This window comes from Saccopteryx leptura, chromosome 3, assembly GCF_036850995.1.
Source record: "Saccopteryx leptura isolate mSacLep1 chromosome 3, mSacLep1_pri_phased_curated, whole genome shotgun sequence".
In the NCBI taxonomy this organism is placed as follows: Eukaryota; Metazoa; Chordata; class Mammalia; order Chiroptera; family Emballonuridae; genus Saccopteryx; species Saccopteryx leptura.
In genome coordinates, this window is record NC_089505.1 from 133,213,312 (window position 1) to 133,237,228 (window position 23,917).

Consider the following 23,917-nt stretch of genomic DNA (forward strand, 5'->3'; position numbering starts at 1 on the left):
TAATCAACCATAATCAATAAGCAGGATCCGGCATTATGTGGTCCAACATGTTTTAATTTTTTAAAAAAATACTACAGCTGTGGATTATCTTGAGTGGCCCAAGTTTCACCTAATCCATATTCTTACCAGATTTCCTAATAGCTTCTACAAACCCCACAGACTTCTGGGCTGGAACTGCTGTGTTTTTGCTCCTGAACGGCCTCTCTCCCTCATCATTTACTGCACTGCAGTCATGGTCCCCAGCTCCCCCTCTGTCACTCCCTCTCCGAGAGGCACCTCCAGCCCAGGATACACAGCTCCCCAGATAGCCTTATCAACGGAGGCTTCACTTGCCATGCATTCCACCCCCCGGGGTCATGGGAACATTCAAACTACTTCTCAATCTTCCTACTTTGCTTTGGGGAAGCCCCTGATACGGCATGCCCTCGAGCTAAACTACCTCCTTTTCTCTGTGTACTTGGGTACCATCTTGCCAACAGTGCCACACATTTCTTTGTGATGTTGGCTTATGTCTTCTCTCCAGCTCAAACCTGCTTTCTTCTTGGTGGCTGCCCCGTGGGAGGCCTCTCAGATCCTTGACCTCCTCCTCTCCCCAACCTTCTCCTCTGTTGGCTCCAGCATCTCACTTCCGTGTCCACTTCTAGGACTTTGTCATCGCCCAGAATTGCTTAATCTCTGAAAATTTGAAGGGCTCTCTCTCCACCAAGAAACCTCTTCCTGCCACCTATCACACTAAGGCCATAGCACACTTCATCTTTTTTGTTGTTGTTGTTTTACATCTTTATCCCAAATAAATTAGATTTGTAAACTTCTAGTTATTGAACTTCCAAACAAATTATTATTTTTAGCTATTTGAATATCCTAACTAAAACTAAAGAATGGTACATTAAAATTCACCCTGATGACCCTATAATGGTATCCTCTTCTCAAGCATCAACATTTTTTAAATTTTAGTTATTGATTTTTAGAGAGAGAGGAAGGGAGAGAGAAACATCAATTTGTTGTTCCACTTACTTATGCATTCATTGATTGAGTCTTCTATGTGCCCTGACCTGAGTCTTCTATCGAACCCTCAACCTTGGCATACCGGAATGATGCTCTAACCCAACTGAGCTACTCGGTCAGGGCTCAACATTTTTTTCCTGAGTTTAGTAAATTTAGCAGGACAAGGATGAGGATAACACATCTTAGGAAGATATTAAGCCACAAGGGCTGAAATGAAGAGCCAACCAGAGCATGTGATTTCCGCATCATCCCAGGTCATTACAGACTGACGCAGAACAGAGTCTAGTGCTGGAAGCTTCATTATTGGGTCCACTACCTGGTTTCGGGTGATAACAAAGGTCATTTTAGCCCTTCACCAGCCCAAAGTCTGAGTCTCATCTTTGTGCAGTTAGAGCCCCCTTTCCATATGGTTGCTGCTCAGTTTGTTGGAATCTTTTTCAAGGAACAAATGTTTTTAGTTCCTATTTAGGGAAGAAAGATCCACTCAGGCACCGCTGACCATTATTGTCAGAGCGGTGCCGCCCATCACTTCATTCCCAGTTTCTAACAGAAGACCTGGGCCACAGTACATACTTCTCCACTATTGATTTGAATGAACTGTATTAATATCTATTAACTGTGTTAATATTGCCCTTTGTTATTATCGATAGCGTGTCGCAACTGATAGAAGCCAGTGGTGTCAGGATGCAGTGGCTTTCCAGTCTGGCAGGCCCAGGCTGGAATTCCCGCTCTGACCTGATGAGCCGTGTGCTCAGAGACGCCACATCTCTGCGTCTCGGCTTTCTAAGCCAGTGTCTGTGCAGCTGGCAGTCAGTGTCTGGCACCGGTACACACTTAGTCAGTGTTCTGTGTCCTTTTCTTTTGCTATCACTCTGATGCTTTTGTCTGTCTTTTTCCCTTAAAGTTCGGGACCCGCCTCATTATAGAGGCCATGGAGGCAGCGGGGCACTCCATCAGTACTCTTTTCCTGTGTGGGGGCCTGAGCAAGAATCCCCTTTTTGTGCAAATGCACGCGGACATTACTGGTAAGTCTGAGGAAGAGGGGAGAAAGTCACCTTAGGCTTGGCAGCAAATGGTTACGGCCAAGACCTAGGCAGGGTTGAGAACAGGAGGATGTAGGCAGTATGCCAAATTATTTCAAAATATTCAATATGTTAAAATGTATTTTTTTAAGGTAATGCTGGAGTCTTTGTAGTCATGATGGGGAAAGTGACTTCTGTGAGAATCTCAGTATGGGATGGCGGTGAGAAATGAGACAAGAGAAGTCAGCAGGGCTAGATCCTAATTCAAGCATTTACTCAACAGTTTGAGTGCCTCTTCTGATCTGTACATGTGGGAAATATTGAAGAGACAGAGATAAATGAATCTGATATCATTTCTGCCCCCCAAGGGGTTCAAGTCTATTCGGGAAGGCAGGTAGCAGACATGCCTGTTACATTCAGTGTGGCGGAAGCTCCGAGGGGAAGAGCACAGGGCGTTACAGAAACACAGTGGAACTGCCTCCCTGGTCTGCACCTGTGATGGCGCAGGGCGAGTGATCTGGAGGAAGTGATCAGGAAACTGTCTTGAAGAGGGAATGCAGAGCCCAGCTGCTATGGGAACTCTGGTCTGGCTGCAGATGGCACTTGGAACCCTAAGACCCCAAGCTCCTCATCATTATCAGGAATGAAGAAGAGAATACAGAATGATGGACGGATTCCTCTGTGATGTGCGCAGACAAAACAGAGCAGCATCCATAGGCAGACCCCTGGCTCCCAAGGAAAGGGCCCCATCGGCAGGAGGCTTGCTGGTGTCACAGAGGTTGGCCTCGACTGCCGTCCTTCTGAACCTGGTGCCCTTACCTGTCTTGCTCCTTTTTGTGCCTTTGTCTCCTGAGGACTGCCCTTCTCCCCCCAGCACCCATCCCAGGGTGGCCAGGCACCAGGGCTGGGCAAGGGGCGGACAGTAGGGCCAGACTGGACCCTACTCATGGCTCCAGCCCGATCTGAGCCCACCCTGCGCTGGCCTGTTGATCACAATGTCTTGCTCTCTTGCTGTCCCCGACATCCTGGACCCCTTACCTCTGATAGCTCAGTGAGCCGAGTTCTCTGCTCCTGACTCTGCCACATCAGATGTCCCTTCCCCGTCTAGGCCATGCAGATCCCTGCAGACGAGAGCTTTCCCAAATGTGATGGGTGTAATTGACCCCTACATATTGTGAGATCACACAAAGGTTGCTTATTCTCATTTAAAAAGATTAGTTACCTGATGCACAAATCAGAGGACAGTATAAAAAGTGCACAGTCTAAGGCAAATATATCAGGATGTTAAGTATGGCAATTATTACCATTAACCCAGGTGCCACTGTGTGTCGGCGTGAATCACTCCATATGCATTTAGTTCTTACATAGCATCAAAGGACAGAGATTGGCGTCCACGGGCAGACTGAGGGGTGAATTAAATTAACTGTCCAAACTCAAACATCCAGTTTGAGAAGAGCCAAGATTGTAACCCAGGTACGTGCAGGCCCAGGTTTCTTAATGTTTCTGCCCAGTTTGTAACCATTTGCTGATGATGACTTCTTTCCTGAAGTGTCCAAAACCGATGGAAAGTGAGCCATGCTGAGGCAGAAAGAGGAAAGACACAAAAAGGCACCAAGATTACCTTGTGATTTTCCCCTGAAGAAAAACTATTACTACATTTTTTCTGAAACTCAGCTAGCTTGGTTTAGATAAGAGTCCAACTTAAAATTTGATCTGTGAGTGACTTGACAATTTCTAGCTTTCTAATAGCCACAGAGACTTACTACCTGGAAGACAGAATCAGTCTTGGCTGACACATCACCTCAGGGAATGGGAAGCCGGTGTCCGGGAGCAGGGCCGTGTGAGTGACCCTGGTTCCTGGCTCCCACCTCGGCACTGCAGCTCCCGCATTTATGCAAGCGAGGCCTCCACCAGGCCTTGCATCCTTGAGCTGACTCAGAAGTGGGGCTTGCAGCCGCTTCACAGAAAGTTCCTGCTTTGGAAACTGTTCTTCAGGCCGTTGAATGAAAAGGCTGTTAATCGTTATTTGGATTCTGATTGAAACTGGACCCTTTGTCTCTGACTATGGACCAGTTACAGTTCCAGACAAAGGGAGCTTTTCTTTGGCCTGGAATTCCTCTGCCTTGGGAAGCCTGTGACTGACAAGTGATGGCAAAGTGCATCTGCCTTTAAATGCTTTGGGTTCTGCTCAACTCATTAATGCATCAGATAAAATAGTTCACATTCCAGGCTGCCTCCTTCTCCCTCAGCCAGCGCTTCCTGTGAAAGGCACACACAGAGCAGAGAGTGTAGAGGTAGAGCTTTTGGTGCCTTTAAATGTAGGAAATACTCTAGTTTTCCTGCAGAGAAAGACTTTGAGAGACCATAGGCTGGGGACATGATTCTCAGGAATGCATGTGGAAGACACAGTGGAATTTGGAAGATACTTTGGAGAAAGTGTGGAGTAATAGGAAGAGCGGGGTGGGGGTGGACCAGCTCTGTGACTCTGGGTGAGTTGCTTTCCCTCTCTGAGCCTCATTTTCCTCCGCTGAAAGATAGAAATAATATTATTTTGCTTCTGTAGATTATACTAAGGAATCTATACTCATGCATTTGGGAGCACCAAGCTCTTTGCCCGGCTCAGAGTAGGTGTCCAATGAATGCTAGTTCACCTCTTTCCAGAGGCAGTGCCACACCCAAAGAAGGAGAAGAAAACAGTTTAATGTTTTGTACATAAAATCGTAGCCGTTGGAGGGATAGCCTGCTCCATGCAAGCTGGGGGAGTAGGGCTCTGCCAACTTGAGCAACGTCCTCTGTGTGAGGAGGAAGAGTGTCTCTGTGCCCTGGGCATGCAGCTAACTGTGGTTTCAAGAAATCCTTGGTACGTACTAAGTAATTATAGGTTTCCCCACTGACTTGGGACTAAATGTTCCTCCTTCTACATTGTATTTTTTAATACTGGTGATTTCAGTACAGGTTCCCTCTTCCTGTCTTATTTATTATTTTAATCACTTGTTTAGTTATTTATTCCAAAGCCTTCTCTGAGCATGCCAGTGAACCCGGCCCTGGCAGTGGCGTGGGGATACAGAGAAGAACAATAGCGTCCTGCCAGCAGGGTCGTTACAAACAGAAAGCGTGTTCTCTTCGACGTGCGGAGAGCCCTGTGGAGCCCAGAGGACGTTGGTGTCAGTGTGAGTCAGGTCCAGGCAGGGAACAGATGACACACTTAAACTGGATTAACTGGAGAAAAGTCAAACAAAGAGTCTATTTACAGAGGTGTGGGCAGAGTGCAGGGAAACCCCGGCCACCAGGCAATATTCTGGGGCTACTCGCAGTCTTCCCACCCCTCGGTTTACACGGGACAGGGCAGGGAGGTACCCAAACTAAGACCAAGGGGCTCCTTGAAGAGGCCTGCCAGGCTGCAGCTTTCAAGGATGCAGCCGGGGGTGGTGGGCCACAGATGTGGTACACGCAGGCCAGTGTTCCAGGGCCCAGAGCAGGTGGGGGTCGGGGAAGGGGGTACTGACCTGAGGGGCAAATGGAAGCAGTGAGTTGGTTCCACCCAGGGTAACAGGTGCAGAGGGACTTCAGAGATAAGATAAACTTGAAGAATCAGAACTAGTGCTAATTGAATGTTCTCTGCAAGCCAAGCACTGTTTTAAGTGTCTTATTCACAATAGTGCTTTTAAGGTAAGTGGAATCGTAACCCTATTTTTCAGATGGGAAAACTGAGGCACAGAGAGGTTAGCTAACTTGGCTAGGCTCACACAGCTAAGTCATCAAGGGAACCAGAGTTCAAGCCCTGGCACTCTAGCTCTAGAGCACTTCGGGGTGCAGCTAGAGAATTGACTGGGGAACTCACCAGTTTTCCTCTAGTTTCCTGTTCCAGTGGGAGGGGTCTGCAAGCAAGGCTTTTGACAGGGTAACGAGGGGCTTGGGAGATGAATGACATCTGGAGAATCTGTCTTCTGAAAAGTCCCAGTGCACAGGGTGGTCACAGCTACACTGTCTGATGATGCCCGGATTCTGCAACGGTGCTCACTGCTCTCCTGACCTGGCCTGCCCTTCAGGGCAGCCTGGAGCCTGCCCTTCATCTCTAGAAGCTTCTTCCCCACAGTGCCAGTTTCCAGCCCAGGAGAAGTGCAGAAGAGAGCTTCTCTCACCATCCATGTCAATCCTAACGGTAGCAGCCACCATCCTAAAGGGCTTCTCATAGACCAGAAAACATGCTAAGTACTGTATATGCTCTTTCTCATGACAAACCTGTGTGGAAAGTCTTATCACCCACCCCCCCATTTTACATATGGGGAAACCAAGGCTAAAAGAGTTTACGTGATGTGCTGAAGGACATGGGGCTCGTGGTACCAGGCCTGAGCTTTTCCCGGAGACCCCACCTGACACTTGTGAGCAGTCTTGCATGCTGACCTGCGGTGTGGGACTGGTATTCCTGAGTACTCTGGCATGTGTGTGAGAATTCTGTTCTCTGCCCCTTTAGCCTGGGACGGCTGGCCAGCTGACCCCATCCTGAGTGAGAGGGTGTGTTAGGAGATGGTGGGTGTGCAAAGGAGGTTATGTCAGGGAAGGCTTCCCAGAAAAGATAGAATAATAAGTTCAGTCTTTGGAAACAAGTAAATCTAATGTCTTGAGTAGGAAAAGTTTTTCTAGGGTAGCCATAGAGCTTACCTCTGTGGAGTTTGCTGCCATCTCCTGATTAGCAGATACATTTATATTTATATAGTTTATGTATGCTTTATTTATTACACATGCACATACATAAAATCCTAAGAATTCTACTTATGTCTATTTATCTCAAACCCACCATGAACACTCCACCTGTGGGAGTTGGCATGCGGACTCTGTGCCTGGCAGACCCCCACTCGTCCTTCAAATGCATGCTTAAACTCATCCCCACTCTGATGACTCCCGTCCCCTCCCTAAGAGTGTTCATTCATTTAAGCACTTGTCCTGTACTAGATGCTGGGCTCGAATGCAGGGGTCTAGCAGTGGACAAAACAAAGTCTCTGCCCTCATGGAGCTTATGCTCTAGCAGGGGAGACAAACCATAATCAAAATATTTAATAAAACAAGGCCTGACCTGTGGCGGCGCAGTGGGTAAAGCGTCAACCTGGAATGCCGAAGTCACCAGTTTGAAACCCTGGGCTTGCCAGGTCAAGGCACACATAGAGTTGATGCTTCCTGCTCCTCCCCTCTTCTCTCTCTCTCTCTCTCTCTCTCTCTCTCCTAAAATGAATAAAGACTTTAAAAAAAAGATACTTTATAATACAGTGTGGGAAGGTGATGAGGAAACAGAAAACAGAGATAAGGAGGCCCTGGCCGGTTGGCTCAGTGGTAGAGCGTCGGCCTGGCGTGCAGAAGTCCCGGGTTCGATTCCCGGCCAGGACACACAGGAGAAGCACCCATCTGCTTCTCCACCCCTCCCCCTCTCCTTCCTCTCTGTCTCTCTCTTCCTCTCCTGCAGCTGAGGCTCCGTTGGAGCAAAAGATGGCCCGGGTGCTGGGGATGGCTCCTTGGCCTCTGCCCCAGGTGCTAGAGTGGCTCTGGTTGCAACATAGCAACCCCCCAGAGGGGCAGAGCATCGCCCCCTGGTGGGCGTGCCGGGTGGATCTCGGTTGGGCGCATGCGGGAGTCTATCTGACTGTCTCTCCCCGTTTCCAACTTCAGAAAAATACAAAATAATAATAATAATAATAATAATAATAATAATAAAACAGAGATAAGGAGCTTGTGGGTAAGTTGCCATCTTAATTGGATGGTCAAGAAAGACACGGTGGGAAGGAGATATTTGCTCAAAGACTTGGAGTGGGAGAGAACTGCTGTGAGGACATTCAGAAGAAACTGACCCAGACAGAGGAACAGCATGGGTGAGGGCCCTGGATCAAAACTAAGAAAGTGCACAGAGGCCAGGGCAGTGTGGCAGGGAGGAGAGGACAGGCAGATCAGGGGCGGGCACCAGTCCCAGAGGGCCTTGTCAGCTATTGTAAAGGCTTTGGCTTGTACTCAGGACAATGGGAAGCCACTGGAGGGGTTAATTACACCTCTCTTACTAGTGCCGTTTTCTTAGTGCATCTCAGTTACAGAATAACCCCTTTTTTCTCTTTCTCACCCATCTCCCCTTTGAGACCCAAAGAGCAAGACAGAGTTCAATTCATCTCTGTATTCCCTGGGCCCAGCAAAGCACTTAATAAATGTCTGTTGAGCTGAAATTGAACCAAGTGGCAGGCAGCAGCTAGCAGAAGGCCAGGAAACCTGGGCACAAAGGTTTCGTGAGTTGATCGGTATGACATTGGCTCCCAAGGGGCTCTTGGCTACTGTACCAGTAGGCAGAGGCCATGAAAACCTTTAGAGCCAGGGAATCCCAAGGAACACGTAAGTCCAGAGGGTGGGGAGGAGGCGCCTGTTGCTACCTTCACACCATGTGTTTTTGCCGCTGGGACTGCTGGCTGGCTCCTCACAGTGCCCCGGCCCTACTCCCTAACCAAGGTGTGGTCTTGTCCTGCGCAGGCATGCCTGTGGTCCTGTCCCAAGAGGTGGAGTCTGTTCTCGTGGGCGCTGCTATTCTGGGTGCCTGCGCCTCGGGGGATTTCACTTCTGTACAGGTATGTGAGGAGCAAGGGGTGGGCGTGGCCCCGCCCCAGTCTGAAACTGCCTTTCCTCTTGACAGCAGCTCACATCTTGCAAAACACACACAGGATATAATTAAGAAATGATAGGTTCCAGCCAGGGAAAGCACAAACACTTCTAGCCTCAGACATATTTATTGCAGTTTTTATTTGATTTGGCCTCTGTTTGTGTTGGTCATTCTGTTTTTCTGTTGATTTTCTTTTTTTCTCCTTTAAAATAGCTCTTTATTTATTTCTTTGAAATTTTCCCTTGACCATTTTTCTTTTAGCAAGTGGAACAGGTAAGATGCAAAATTTAAGTTTTTCATGTAAATTTCAGATTTGCGTTTGCTTATTTCGTCTCTACATACCACTGTCCAAGTACCTGTGAGGCCTCTATCAACAAGAGACACAAACGACAATGTCAGTGAAAAAGGAATGAGGAGGGAAAATAAGGAACAAAGATACGGGAAGAAGGGCACGATTTGGTGGCAGTGATTGGGCACACAGTTTGACTCTGAGCTTCCTGGCAACCAAGGCAAAACGAACACATAATAAGTTGCATAACTCTTATTTTCAAAAAGAGGAAACACGCCAGTTTCTTGTACGAGACAAAGCTTTTCCTACCACCAAATTGCAAAAGACATTTCACACATGAACTATTATGGAGAGACTTTGAGTGGTAACGTAATAAATAGTATTAACAGCAGGTTTACGAAAGGGTAGCGAAGCAGCCCAGGTAGACACGGAGAACACAGGCTCTGGAGTCAGATTGGCTGGGCTCAGATCCTGGCTGGACTACCTTCTGTCTCTGTGACCTGATTGTTCTGCTCTCTACTCCATGTTTTTATCTGTAATAACAGTCAGTAGCACATTAGGAGTTCTTTCCCTGGATTCAGAATGCACGTTTAGTCCTATAACCAGTTACTCAATTACTCCCATTTCATAGTTGAAGAACTTGAGGCATAAAGAAACTTAGCCTACATGGAAACAGGTAGCAAATGCCCAAACCAGGAAGTCTGGCTCCAACTGCTGAGAGTTCAGGAAATGTCTTTTTCAGCTGAGCATCAGCTTAAATGACTTCCTTTGTGCATGACTTCCCCAAGGTCTCAAGGTCAGGACTAGGAACCAGCGTTTCCACCAGTAACCCAGTCATTTATTGTGATCCTCTTATGTACCAAGAACTATTTCAGGTGCTTTTCATATATTCTTCCTGATATAACAGCATATACGGGCAACAGAGATCCAGAAAGATGACAGAACTTCAGGGTACCCTGTTAGAAACAGACAGATGCAAAAGTCGGATGTCAATATCTGTGCTCTTTACACCACATTTTGGGAAGTGTGGTACCCTACATACTGCCCAAGCTTCTGGAATTGATGCCTGTGAACTGTCCCCTCCAAGGAATGAATTCCAGTCATGAATGCTTGTGGATTTTAACTGCACTTTTTAAACAAAGACAGTAGAGTTGAATCTTCAGCTTTACCTGGATTTTCTGGTGTTCAGAAACATTACATGGAGGTATTTATTGTTGAAATGTCAGTGACTTCCCAATTATTATTTTCATGTTATCAACTTCTGAAGATGTTCTCACAACTAGATGCCTTGCCCTTCCTGGGACATATTTTAATTGTCAAAAAAACAGTAGAGATGCTTGCTAAGGCCCAGCATAAGTTACCTCATATTATGGACTGAATGTTTGTGTCCTCTCAAAAGTCATATACTGAAGGCATAATCTCTAACATGGTGGTATTTGGAGGTTGATCTTTGGGAGGTAATTAGGATTAGATGATATCATCAGAGTGGGGCCGTTGTGCTAGGACTAGCGCCCTTATGAGAAGAGACACCGGTGAGCTGGTCCACAGGCTTGCGTTCCTCCCCCTCCCCCTTTCTCTCCACGTGAGGCCCAGCGACAAGGTGGCCCTCTGCAAGCCAGAAACATAGTTTTCACCAGAACCTGATCATGCTGTCTGTTTGATCTTGAACTCCAGCCTCTAGAACCATGAGAAAATAAATCTGTTACTTAAACATTCAAACATTCAACCTATAGTATTTTGTTATGGCAGCCCTAGCAGACTAAGCCACCTCATTTAATTTTGACAGCCTCCCTAACTGCAGGATAGATGTTTTTATCCTTGTGTTATGCATGAGGAAGCCAAGGCTCAGAGAGGTTTTAAGTAATCTGCTCAAGACCATAGTTAATAAGGGACAGAGCAGAATTAAAACCAGGGTCTTTCTGGATCAATATCCTGATTTTCATTCTGTTTCTACTTTGTTTGATTTTTTTTTCTTTAAGAATATTTTTTGGCTTCTAAAATGTTTGAAGGTTTGTTTTCTGAAAAGAAATGTCACTGATCAAAATCCAGAAATAGTCTGCCTCCCAAAGTAGTATGATAAGATGGGGCTTCTCTGTTACATACTTCACACTGTGACTTACTACACCTCGTGGGCATTTTTTTTTTTTTTTTCATTTTTCTGAAGCTGGAAACAGGGAGAGACAGATAGACTCCCGCATGCGCCCAACCGGGATCCACCCGGCACGCCCACCAGGGGCGATGCTCTGCCCACCAGGGGGCGATGCTCTGCCCATCCTGGGCGTCGCCACGTTGTGACCCGAGCCACTCCAGCGCCTGAGGCAGAGGCCACAGAGCCATCCCCAGTGCCCAGGCCATCTTTGCTCCAATGGAGCCTTAGCTGTGGGAGGGGAAGAGAGAGACAGAGATGAAAGCGCGGTGGAGGGGTGGAGAAGCAAATGGGCGCTTCTCCTGTGTGCCCTGGCCGGGAATCGAACCCCGGTCCTCCGCACGCTAGGCCGATGCTCTACCGCTGAGCCAACCGGCCAGGGCCTCTCGTGGGCATTTTTATCAAACAAGTTTACAGCTTCCAGAGGAGTCCGCTCACAATCCCACACTGGCATCTTCACTGTAGGAGGTTTTTCATTAATCCTCCGGAACAGAATCTGAGATATAGTCACTCGAATATTGGCATTGGTGACCTGAATAGGAGCTGCAAGGCTCACAACAACATCTTAAAGACCAGCTCATGTCTCCTGTTCAACCCAAGGACATATGTGCCTCTTCTGACTGTTTTCAGTTTTAGGAGACCCTGTAATCTAGTAAAGATAGGTCCAGCTGAAAGAAACCTGATATTTTATCTGTCATTACCTACCTGAGAAAATCCTTGTAGCATTTGTTGTATAGCTTCAGACAGTTCCACCTGACCTCTCCTGGTGCTTCTTTTATTTCCTTTAAAATATATATTTAAATAAGAAAAATTGCCACTCATGTGAGGTCGTTGATATGAAGAGCCCTTGAAAGCTCTGATGACCTCCGTGAGCCCTGGGTATAATATTCAACATTATTCTAATGCTTATGTTTGGAACTGCTTTGGAAATGTAAATACATGCAGACTTGAGTAGAAAAAGCCAGAGTCATCTCCTCTACACTGAAGAAATGGCCGGGAAGAGTCCAGAGGACCCAGGCTGTTTGGGAACAAAGAGTTCCCAATTTCCTAAGCCTGTGAATCAATGACTTCAGCTAGGGGTAGAGCTGTGTACCTGAGGTTGGGATACCAATGGATTAGAAGGACTTATAGTTGTGGGTTTTACTTATAGCTATTGAAAATCTCTCTACATTTTAATAATGGGAAAGTTTGATCACATTCAGGGAAAGGGACAGCAGATAGAATTATCTGGCGGGAGAGGTTGGTCAATTATGAGGTTCATTGCTATTCTACATTTTGAAACCTGCTGACGTTCCCAGTGCCCACCTTGTGTTCTTTTATCCATTCACGTTCTCGTAGTCTCTCTCTTCCTCTGCTCTTTCCTGCACTTCCTTTCGACAGCTAAAGCCTTCTTACTATTTCCTTTTCAAATTAGGATCTCACAGAGGGTATTGATCTAGCCATCCATTCTCACTAAAGAGTAGAATGATGAATAACATCTTAAAGGATTATCCCTCTCCAGAAATGATGTTCTCCTTTTCATAGTTTTAAAACTGTATCTCCAGTAGACAGTGTGACAAGAATCATGTCATGGTTGTCTTTATAGCTACAGCTTAATCATTAAAAGGGAGTCAAACCACAGAGATGCTACTTTCATGGTAAAAGATCAGCCAGTGAGTAGGTGGGAGGGGACACAGGAAGAGAGGCTTGCTTCTTTTATTGGTAGGAGTGTGGAATCTTTGCAGTCTTGACCTCTGTGACCATTGCATTTGATCACTCCCTCATCCCCAGAAAGTCACCCATTGCTGTCATTGCACTCCAAAGTGTTCCTCCCTAATTCTGAATAACCTAGAAACCAAATAATTACAATTAGAAGTCGGGAGCATCCCATAATACTTCCATGGGATCCAGGCCCTAGAAAATTAACAAAGTGGAAAAAATAAGTTTATGAAATATCAATATGCTTACATTTTCTAAGCACAGGCAGTACAGAAGTTTGAAGACATGCAAAGCATGCAGAAACAAGAAACCATTTCAAGATGCCTTGAGAAGAAACTCGATCAAATGGCAAAGGGGCAGATATACTAAATGGCTTTCCACTCTGCTTCCTTTAGCCCCCACCACTACCCAAAGAAAGCAGTGAAGAACCACAGGAAGCAAAAATCAGCAAAAGGAGATAGTGACAAAAGACCAATTTAACAATCAGTTAAGGTGAGGACCCATGTAAAGAAAATAAGTCAGTTGTACTAATTAATACTAAAAGAGTATGACCTAGGAATCAACCAATTCATCAAACAGTTCTTCCTCCCACAGTGTGAGGGTCCCTGCCTCGTAAACCATTGACTTAATGTGCTCCCACTATCAGCATTCCCAGTCACGTTCTAGATAGACCCCCGGGTCTTGCAGATCAGTACATGTAAGTGGCCAGTTGAGAGCTACGATTACTCACCCTTTGTGTAGTGTGTGCCTACGAGATAAACCATCCACGCTGACTTTCTGGTCTACCCTCAAGGTCAGTCCTTGTAGACATGCTCATTGCTGAGCTGAATTTTCTCCTTCTATCCTTTGTCATGAAGTTCACTTCATTGAGAGCCAGTTCTATTCATCACATATTACTACATGCTTCAAAGCCTGTGATTTTGTATACAATACACTACATCTCCATTTGATTTTGTGAGTCAACTTTCTGTGATTTCTAGTTTTCTTTGGCTATCTGTCACCATGAATACCAGTTTTACATTTGCAAAGGAAAGCTGATTATCAAGACTTCAGTTTCTGGAGGTTTGGAAAGACTGATATATAATGGATGTTCAGAAATATGAAACCATCTTATTTCTTGGCACACTCAAATCATAATTTGCTTTTTTTTTTGTGGAATACAAATAAGAATTCATGTTCATTGGGAAAAAAAGAAACTTCAGTTAACCTGAAAGAAAAATATGAAAACATTGATCTTACTACCCTAAAATATTCACTAGTTCAGATACAGGTTGCTATTATTTTAGTCTTTTTATGCATATTTTTAAGTCAGTGTTGTTGTTATTTTTAATGTGTTTGTATAAGGCATAGTTTTGTAGACTTTACTCCCACCCCAAAACATATCGTAGGCATCTTTATTTAGCGTGTTTGTAGGCTGCATAATTTTCTACCCTATAGAATATACCATGACTTTTTTTCACCAGTCCCCTGTTTTGAATATTTAGGTTGCCTGTGTTGTTTTGAATAATGCTGCAACTAACATCTCTGTGGCTAAATTTTTGCACACACCATAAAGTTATGTTAAAATGCATTATGAGGTGTAGTTGTCAAAAGTCTGCCTAACTTTTTGGATTTGGTACATATTAACACTATGCAACCAGTAGTGGTGTGTAAAAATTCAGGGCTCACACTTCTTGTGTCCAAGAAGCCTGTTGCTATGAATTTTAGTTCCGTTTAGCTTTCATCCCAGGCCTCTTATAATCTCATTCATTTCACATGTGGTCTTGATGTCATCAACTTTGTTTAGTTACCTTTTGCCCCTTGCTGCTTAAGATGTGTTTCTGGAGATGGGAGATTCTGGTTACTAATTAAATAGATTCAGATTCCTGATTGAATTTTCAATGTCCTGTCCCATATGTCACTACCTCATAGAAAGTCAACAGAAATCCTGAAGTGGTAATTAATACTTTAAAGCAGGATTAAGTTAAGAATATGATATGGGCTCTAACATTCATTATACTTATTGCTACACCTGGTTAACAGTATATTCTTATCTTTTCCAGAACTGTTCTGTCTCCAAAATAAATAAAAGCAATACATTTAGGTCCTGATTCATTGTAAATCTCCTTTCCAACGCTCTTTGCAGAATGGAACCATGGATGTCAAAGTCAAAACATTAGCTCAAATTTAGAATTCTATTTTTGGAAATTACTTCAATATATAAGATACATAACATTTGACTCTCCTGTTCCTTTCAGGGTGCTCCCACTATCAGCGTTCCCAGTCACGTTCTAGATAGACCCCCGGGTCTTGCAGACCAGTACATGTAAGTGGCCAGTTGAGAGCTACGATTACTCACCCTTTGTGTAGTGTGTGCCTACGAGATAAACCATCCTGGAACAGGGCCTGTTACTTTCTATCCGTGATCATTATAGAATCCTAGCAGCAACCAGTGGGTGCTAACAGTCCCCTGTGTGCAGTTGAGGACTGAAGAATGGAGAGGTCATATAACCTTGCTTGTTACAAAGGTCATGTTCTTTTCATTCCGTCAAACCACAACCCAGTAAATGTCTATTCATTGCTTGAGGAAGTCACAGATTTCAATATAGCAACTCAGCTGCCCTTCACAGGGGGGTGTGGTTTATAGAAAATATCAGCTTCACACATTTGTCAGCACTATTTGGTTGAGTATCAAATATAGAAATAAAACTAAGAAATGTGCTTCCTTTGGTTTGGAAATCTTCTCATTCCTTTTGCCTGGAGAGTATTTTATAATATGCTCATCAGTATTGTCTTGCTTTATTTATTTGCTTTTAATCATAATCTTCCCACTTCTTATAGAGGTAGATATTTAAAAGTACTTTAACTAATTAAGCGTTTTTCATTAAAAGACACTTTTTATAGTAGTGTTATTAAAACGAAGAATTAGGTTAACAGACATTTTCCCCAAATATCCCTCTCCCCCTGAAGTTCTTACCCAGGAACTTAAGAATTGGGCTGTTATAAAAGGAAAGAAAAAGGCAAAATATCAACTGAGTCCTTTAGAAATTTAGAAGGGTTACAAATCTGTATTATTTTTAAATTAAAGTTTACCTAACTCTTTGGCTTCATTTTATTCAAGATAACATTTCATACTGATGCAAATCTGAAAAAAATATGTAAGATTTCCATTTTTCCCATAGAAACACATACATATAAGTAATTAATTCATTCTAATTAACATTTGTGCCTTCATGTTTCATAGAAAATTCCATATTGGAAATGAATAGGTTGGGTATTTTAGTCCTTTACACTAGGATAACTTATGGACAGCAGATCTGTGCTATATACACTTAATATTCAACACAGTGAAAAGGTTGTGGAACCAAATAAGAGGTCAGGAAAGATAAGACCTTTAATTTAGTCAGGAATTTTCTATAATTGGGAAAAAAAAAGTCCTGAAAAATGACTGCATACACACATATACACAAACACATATGTGTATACATATATACCAAATACTGTTGGACAAAGTTTGATTCAAAGTTATGGAATGTATAGAGGTCTTACTGAAGTCTATGAAAAGGTTTTGGTAGCAACATTGAGGCAAATGATCAAGAACTATGCAGAACGGGAAAAAATCATTATTACAATTGCTTATTAGAAGTATTTAAATCTCGGTAGTAAACCATAAGAAAGTACCATAGGTTCAGAAACATGAGTGGAGTATCTTCAATTATGCATATCAAAGAAATATAAAGATTAAAAAATTTGATAACATGTTTGAAGTTGTATATAAGGAAATTTCCTATACTGTTGACATAATAATTTTAAAAGTGAGGTAAGAGAGGTTAAGGGACTCACTGAAGCCACAGCTAGAAAGTGATGAAGCCAGAATCCATGGCCTCAGCTAGGATTTCAAAGCTGAGGAGTCTCGTCAATCATGTATGCAAATGGACTTTTCTGGGGCTGAGTGTGATTGCTATTATTTAAAAACTGGTAACAGAAACAGACAGCTAGAATTAGGATGCATTGTAAAATGTAGCTGAGTTGGTCAGGGCCCCCACAAAGTTGGATGCTTGCAGAGAGTTTAGTAGAAGAACTGTTTATAAGCCTGAGGAGCAGGGCAGAGAGAAGTCACTAGAAAGGATGTGGTGCTTCGGGGATTGTAAGGGCTGGACTTGAAGAGGTGAGGGGAGAGCACAGGTGCTATGACCTCAGAGCAGAGCGCTGTATCTTGTCTCGGAGACTATGAGGTCAGCTGGCTTGTCAGTGACTGTGGAGGGGAACAGCTCAGTTCTTGACCCCATTCTCCTCCCTCTCTCTGATTTTTTGCCTGGCTCCCCATTGGCTGAACTCAAAGTCAGAAGGCAAGGGAGCTCATTGGTGTAGTCAGTACAAGTGAGCCTGGCTCAGCCCAGAGAAGGCTGGGGAGGGTCCACAGGAGAACGTGCAAATATCCAACAGTCCTTTAGGCAGTGGTGCTCAGGTCATTCTGCTGACCAGAGCCCCATCTAAATGGTTTGTTACAGATTTGCAATGAGATGAGGTACTTGCATCAAAATGTAAAACAATTATGATATCTTATTCATAGCAAGGTGTTCTCAGTGAAGGAATCAATGTGTTTGTTCATGTTCTGGGGCAAGCTTCTTATGTCACTGTGGACCTGCTCTTTGAGTAGCTCCGATCTAGACTCCACAGCTCCGCTGATGATGACAGATATGCTAGAGTCCTCAAATGGGACTCCCTTATCTCTGCTCCCATCTCCTACCTTACCTATGTGAAAGGCAAGGACGCTAATACTTTTCTGCACTGCCTCTGAGCTGGGCACTGTGCTAAAGTGGTTTAGATGATAAATGATTCTTGCAAATTAGGTTATTCACCTTGCCTTTACAGGTAGGGACTGCAGCTTAGAAGGTTTAGAAATGTGCCCATGGTTTAACAGCGGGCGGCAGAGCTAGCAATAAAGTCCAGATCTGACGCTGATGTCTGTGCTCTTATGTCTCAACAGCCCCAGGGCAGTGCTTACACTTACCTGACATTAATACCCAGGAAATGATGTGGCCTGATAGGGGAATGCTCTGTGTGAAGATCATGACTGTGTTCTCTGTTGTCAGTAACAAGTGAGTCAAGATTTCTGGAAATAGATACACCCCAGCACCCCCAAAATCAGTCCTGTTGATGGGTCCCATGTGATTCAACTTTACAAAGCCTTTCCCGGCCCATCCAGCCAGATCAGAAAGCAAAGTCAGTCTGATGCTAAGTAGCTCTTGTCTGTTTGCATCTCTTTTTAAACCTGGGAGGTCAGGAAGAAGATGAGGAGAAAGAGCTCATGAGAGGGATGCATTTCCTTAGAAATGTTATTAATTGGCTGGGCATGAAAAGAGAAGGAAATAAAATAGCTGCTCCTTACTAAGTAAAGGCATCTTCTACCGTTATCTCATTAAAAATTAAAAGCACTCTTGGTTTAAGTAGAGCAAATTAGTAATTAAGTGCTATATAATCAACTTGTGTAAACATAATATGGAAGGGGAGGCCAAATTAATCACTCGGCTGGCTTATTTTTGCCCCATTAGTGTACCTTTTCCTTGGGTCCTTCCTGTGATGTCAGGATGCATTTTCTGCTGTCCTCCCCAGCTGGAGGTCAGGTGGGCTGAGGTAGCCAGCTGACAGATGACAGTTGGCTAGATCTGGAAAAGGCATGTGTCTGGGCCTTGATTCAAGTAGGTGATAAGGCTCCTCGTTTGAGTCTTTAAGCCAAGGTTCATCAGCAGGAACCTGCCATGTGACAGGGACAGTCCTAGAGGGTAGCAGGACAAAAAATTACACATATCTCAGTGCCCACAGAGTTTCCAGTCTGGTGGGGAGGAGGTAGAGAGAGACAGATACAACTATGAAAACGTCAGCACTAGTGTAATGGCAAAGACCAGGGGTCCCCAAACTACGGCCCGCAGGCCGCATGCAGCCCCCTGAGGCCATTTATCCGGCCCCTGCCACACTTCTGGAAGGGGCACCTCTTTCATTGGTGGTCAGTGAGAGGAGCATAGTTCCCATTGAAATACTGGTCAGTTTGTTGATTTAAATTTACTTGTTCTTTATTTTAAATATTGTATTTATTTCAGTTTTCTTTTTACTTTAAAATAAGATATGTGCAGTGTGCATAGGGATTTTTTCATAATTTTTTTTATAGTCCGGCCCTCCAACGGTCTGAGGCACAGTGAACTGACCCCCTGTGAAAAAAGTTTGAGGACCCCTGGCAAAGACTGTGGGGTTTTGGCCTGGGCTCAAATCATGGCTCGGCAACTTACCTAGGGTAAGTTACTTAATTTCGGTTGCCTCAGAGCTCTCTGCTATAAAAAATATGACAATAATATCTGCATCATAAGTATATTTATCTCACGATTCGTGTTGTCAGGAGTAAACAATGTTAGTACGTGCCACGTGGCATAGTGTTTATTTAACATGGCTTGTTATCTGTTTGTTATAATTACTATACAGTGAGATAATGGAGCACCAAGGAAAGAGTCTTGAGGGCTGAAAAAGTCCTAAGAAGGCAGCGTTTGAACTGGCCTATAGAAGAATAGCTAGTGATGGAGCTGGCAGAGCTAGAACTTGGGGGGGGGGGCATGTGACCGCAGTTCTGCTCTTAACCTTGGCAGTGGTTGAGTGGCAGAGAAAGGAACGTGTGCCTCAGTGCTGTCCAAATCTCTCTCCATTTCACCCCAACACAGTAACTGTTAGCAATAACCGCTGGAGCCTCAGGCACGTGGTATTAGAGCAGCTCTCTACCAAGTATGGATCAGTGAGCGGAGCCCACCGTGGGCAGGATCAGAGAAATCAAATGAAACAGAAAAGAGATGGTAGGCCTGTGAGGACTTCTCCTTGGCTGGCTAGCTGTGTGAATGAACCCTGCTGGGGAAGGTCCCTCATTTCTGTGAGCCTCAGTTCCATGTTCACTGACCCCACTGAATTGCTGCAAAGATTCCATGAATGAAAACACATTTAGCACTATGCTCAGAACACAGACAGTGCTATTGTCATTTCCTGTATTAATTTAATTCTCATGACAAACCTGTGAAGTAAGTGGTATCCTCATCCCACTTTATAAAACAGGAAATTCAGGCATCAAGACATGCTGGCCTAAGGTCACATAGATGGCTGGTGGTAGAATGAGGCTGGACACTCAGTGGCATGGCTCCAGACCCAGCCTCTGCATATGCCCTGCAGCCCAATGCTCAGAGGCATCTAGAGCTAGATTTACATATTAGATGCTAGAAATAAGGCACCCGCCACTTGATTATGTCCTGGTCCTTCACTTGCTAGTGAGGAAGAAGTTCTTTCTGCTGCTTGAGGTAGGCTTGAGCCCTCAGCCGTGGTAATCCTTGAACAGGTGGGGAAGGTGGAGCAGGCCAGAGTGACTCACCAGGAATGACCAGTCAGTCCTTGGGTGCAGTGGGATTACAGCTGCTTATACTGGTCTTGATAGTTTTACTCATGGAAGAAAAGAATTTGTTTATTTGTTTATCATTCATTGTCAGCTTCCACAAAGGATTTGAGGAAACTAATAATAAGTGACTAAGCAGAATAAAACTGAGCAAAATAAAGCTCTCAAGTCTGAAACTAAGTAGAAAGAAGAGAATACACTAACCACTTAAACTAGAGGGAGGGCTCCTCAAATGTACGTATATGTCTTTAGGTTCCGGTAGTTCATGTAACGCAGGAAGATACCAGCAGAGGGTCAGGTGGCTGGATTCTGTACTAGGTTGGAGAATGTACGCTCTGCCTAAGAACACTGAAATTTAAAGCGTTTTAATCCTGGATTGGTGAGTTCCAAGCCAAATAGATTTATGGGACAGGTTTGGCCTGTGCGTCTCTGACCCATAAATAAGGAGTTTACTTTGAGCTTCCAGGCAGCCCAGACAAAACTGGGAAATATGTCAAGTCATAGAGTTTTCACAGAATCGAAGAAGTATACCAGTTCTCCAAAAGAGATCAAGTTTTCTCTGGTACCAAATTCTAAATTTGCCATTTCTTTAAAAGCGAACCTAGAAATTATTCCATGGACTTTCACAGAAGCAGAAGGATTCATTACATACCACCTTGTTAAGAACCCAGAGTATGGGCCCTGGCTGGTTAGCTCAGTTGGTTAGCACATTGTCCTGAAATGCTAAGGTCTGGCCCTGGCCGGGACTCAGTGGTAGAGCGTCACCTGGCATGTGGAAGTCCTGGGTTTGATTCCCGGTCAGGGCACACAGGAGAAGCAACTATTTGCTTCTGTACCCCTCCCCCATCCCTCTTTCTCTCTCTCTCTCTCTCTCTCTCTCTCTCTCTCTCTCATTTCCCCTCCACAGCCATGGCTCGACTGGTTTGAGCAAAGTTGGCCACAGATGCTGAAAATGGCTCCGTGGCCTTGGCCTTAGGCACTAAAATAGCTTGGTTGCCGAGCAATGGAGTTGAGGCCCAGCTGGGCAGAACATCACATGCTAGGGGCTTGCCAGGTGGAATCCAGTCGGGGTGCATGCGGGAATCTGTCTCTGCCTCCCTGCCTCTCACTTAATTAAAAAAGAAGAAGAAGATGAAGAAGAAAGAAATGCTAAGGTTGAGGGTTTGGTCCCTGTCAGGGCACATATGGAATGCAACCAGGGAATGCACAACTAAGTGCAACAACAAAATGAATGCTTCTCTTTCTCTCTCCCCCTTCTTCTCTGTCTCTCTAAGAAACCAGTCAATAAAAAATTAAAAAAGAAAGAAAGAAACAACCCAGAGCATCATATGTGGATCTCCCAGGTTTCTAACTTTCTGGAGATGTCACATGTCCCTAGAGTATAACTGAGACTACCCAGCATGGTCGATGAATGTCCCTCCACCTCTCTTCCCTGAATATTCCTTCCCTCAGCCAGCTTTACAAACAGAGCTGCGTCACTGACCTGTGATTGTCTTACAGGATCTCAGCACTAAAGCTTTTTATCAGCCTGGCATCGGGAAGTGCTAAAATGAACCGCCCATCAGTCGAGAAGGGCAACAGATGTTGCAGCATATCAAATGTCAGTAAACAGCAAGCCTACAGAGGCCGCTGAACCTGGCATCTCCTTAGCAAAAATACCCTGTCGCCTTTAAGAGGGAACGCCACGGACCTTTATAAACTATGTTAGATGATGTACTTGTTTTTTAATCTCTGCTTTTTTTTTTTTTAAGGGCAAATTTAATGCTCACAGAGTGTTCTAGGCTTTCAGCCCTGGAAATCTAGGTCTTCAAAATATTCTCCCAGAAATTATGAGAAGCTTCATGTTCGACTTATCTAGTACTCTCCCTTTTACCCTTAACAGTATGATTTATGTTATAAGTATAAATCGGACAATAATTAAGAGCATAGACTCTGATAGCACATGAATCTGGGTTTCAATCCTGCGTTCAAACATTTTAGCTGTGTTAGATCAGTCCCTTCACCTCTCTATGCTGGTTTCCTCATTTATAAAAAATAGGACTATTAAAAGTGTGTACCTCATAAGCTTGTTGTGACAATTAAACAAGGTACTATGTACAAAGTGTTTACCACAATTACTGGTATAAATAAACTTTTAGTGAGAGTTATACAAAATTATAATAATATTTATGTTGCTAACTGTCATTATTAGCTGACTTTCATTCCCATGCTATTTTAGCACGTTACATATATTCTTGAAAGATGGCTGGGCCATTCATTTCCCTGGTTGCTCTCACAGAGCGTATTCACCCCTCATCTATTGTGTATTACATTTCCCAGGCTCCCTTGCACCTGGCCTCTGCTTTGGCCAATGGCAGACACAGGTGGAAGGTTGATGTGCAGGAAGACGGGAGAAGTCAGGTGATTTCTCCCTTCTCTATAGCAGCAGCTGCATCCATATCCTGTATCATTTCAGCTCGCAGCCTCTCCCTTTCAGGTTCCAGTTCTGGCCACTCAGTGCTTCTCTGGTTTCAGCTCCAGTCTGACATCGCTAACCCCGGGCTGTGGTCACACCACAGCCTCCCATCGTACCTTGATCCCTAGGAGTGGGACAGCTCTCTGCCGCCGCTGATCTTTGAATTGATTCAACATCACCTATTTGGCTTTTTTTCCCCTGTCACATAGGATACCAATTTCTTGTATTAAATTCTTTCTGTTGAAAGACCTAGAATAGTTTCAGTTCTTCTGACTGGACTCTATTACAGTTGATTTCAAGTATTAAAAGATAAGTCAGTCCTTAGAATGAATTCACCTCCCTTCCTCTCTCCCAGTTGGAATTAGTTAGGGCAGCAGCAGGAGGAGTAGCTAGTTATCACAGAGAGCAGTTCACTTTATCTAAGTGAAGCCCAAATGCCAAAAAATTGACCTAGGTGTCTTTAGTGAATGTCCAGCTCTGAGACAGGCTTTGAGGCTGGCAGCCTCATGCAGCTTACCACCTCTCTAAGGAGACGGGACATGATTAGAAGCCAGAGCCAAGCACATTTCAAGATAGTATCGTGTAAAAAGGAATAGAAACTCCTCTTTCTTGAGCCAGAGCTGTGGACCATTCACTATTGTAAGCGAGTCACTGCTTCATGTATGTGATCAATCTCTTCCCCCAAGTGAGGAAGTGAAGGCTCAGAGAGGAGAACTTACTTACCCAAAGTCACAAAGCTACTAAGTAATGGTGTTAGGAGTTGAACTTAAGTCTTTATGTCTCAGAGCCAATGTTTATTGGAGACTTCTCTCTGTTCCTCAGTTTCCCAAGCTTTCCTCCTGTTTCCAAGCAGATAGCTGGAAAGCTACATACCTCTCTCCTGCTGCGCTGGCCTTCTTGTAGAGATTTCCTTTCAGAAATAATATTCAGCCTTTCTTACCCAATTCTCAGAATCGGTTTATCTGGAAAGTTTATTGTTTTAAAACAATAACAAACAAGGAAACAGACTCAGAACATTAAAAGCACTTGCCCAGTGTCACACTGGGTGTTAATATTCAAGTTGGAATTAGAAGGCAGGTTTTCCTGTGCCCAGCCACACATTCTTCCACACATTTTGATTGGTAACATCAAAATACTAGATTAGGTGGTGAACTGTTTGTTAAAAATTAAACAACAACAAAAAAAGAAGGCAGGCAAAAGGCAAGGCCAGGTTTCCCCCCTCAAGGGGCTGACAGTCTGGGTAGATAACTAAAAACGAATCATCCAGAGACC

General features: G+C 44.3%; 1 protein-coding gene across 8 annotated transcripts in view; it reads left to right on the top strand.

Moving 5' to 3' along the window:
- The window catches only part of FGGY (FGGY carbohydrate kinase domain containing), a 450,547-nt gene that overhangs the window by 358,119 nt on the left and 68,511 nt on the right, over positions 1-23,917 (top strand). For 6 of the 8 annotated variants that reach the window (XM_066376414.1, XM_066376408.1, XM_066376413.1 and 3 more), the window contains 2 exons: positions 1,910-2,030; positions 8,529-8,623. The exons of 1 other annotated variant lie outside the window; for it this stretch is intronic. In XM_066376414.1, the coding sequence (XP_066232511.1) occupies positions 1,910-2,030; positions 8,529-8,623 (216 nt within the window). The remainder of the gene's footprint in view (positions 1-1,909; positions 2,031-8,528; positions 8,624-23,917) is intronic. One more of the 8 variants, XM_066376410.1, reaches the window with a different exon arrangement.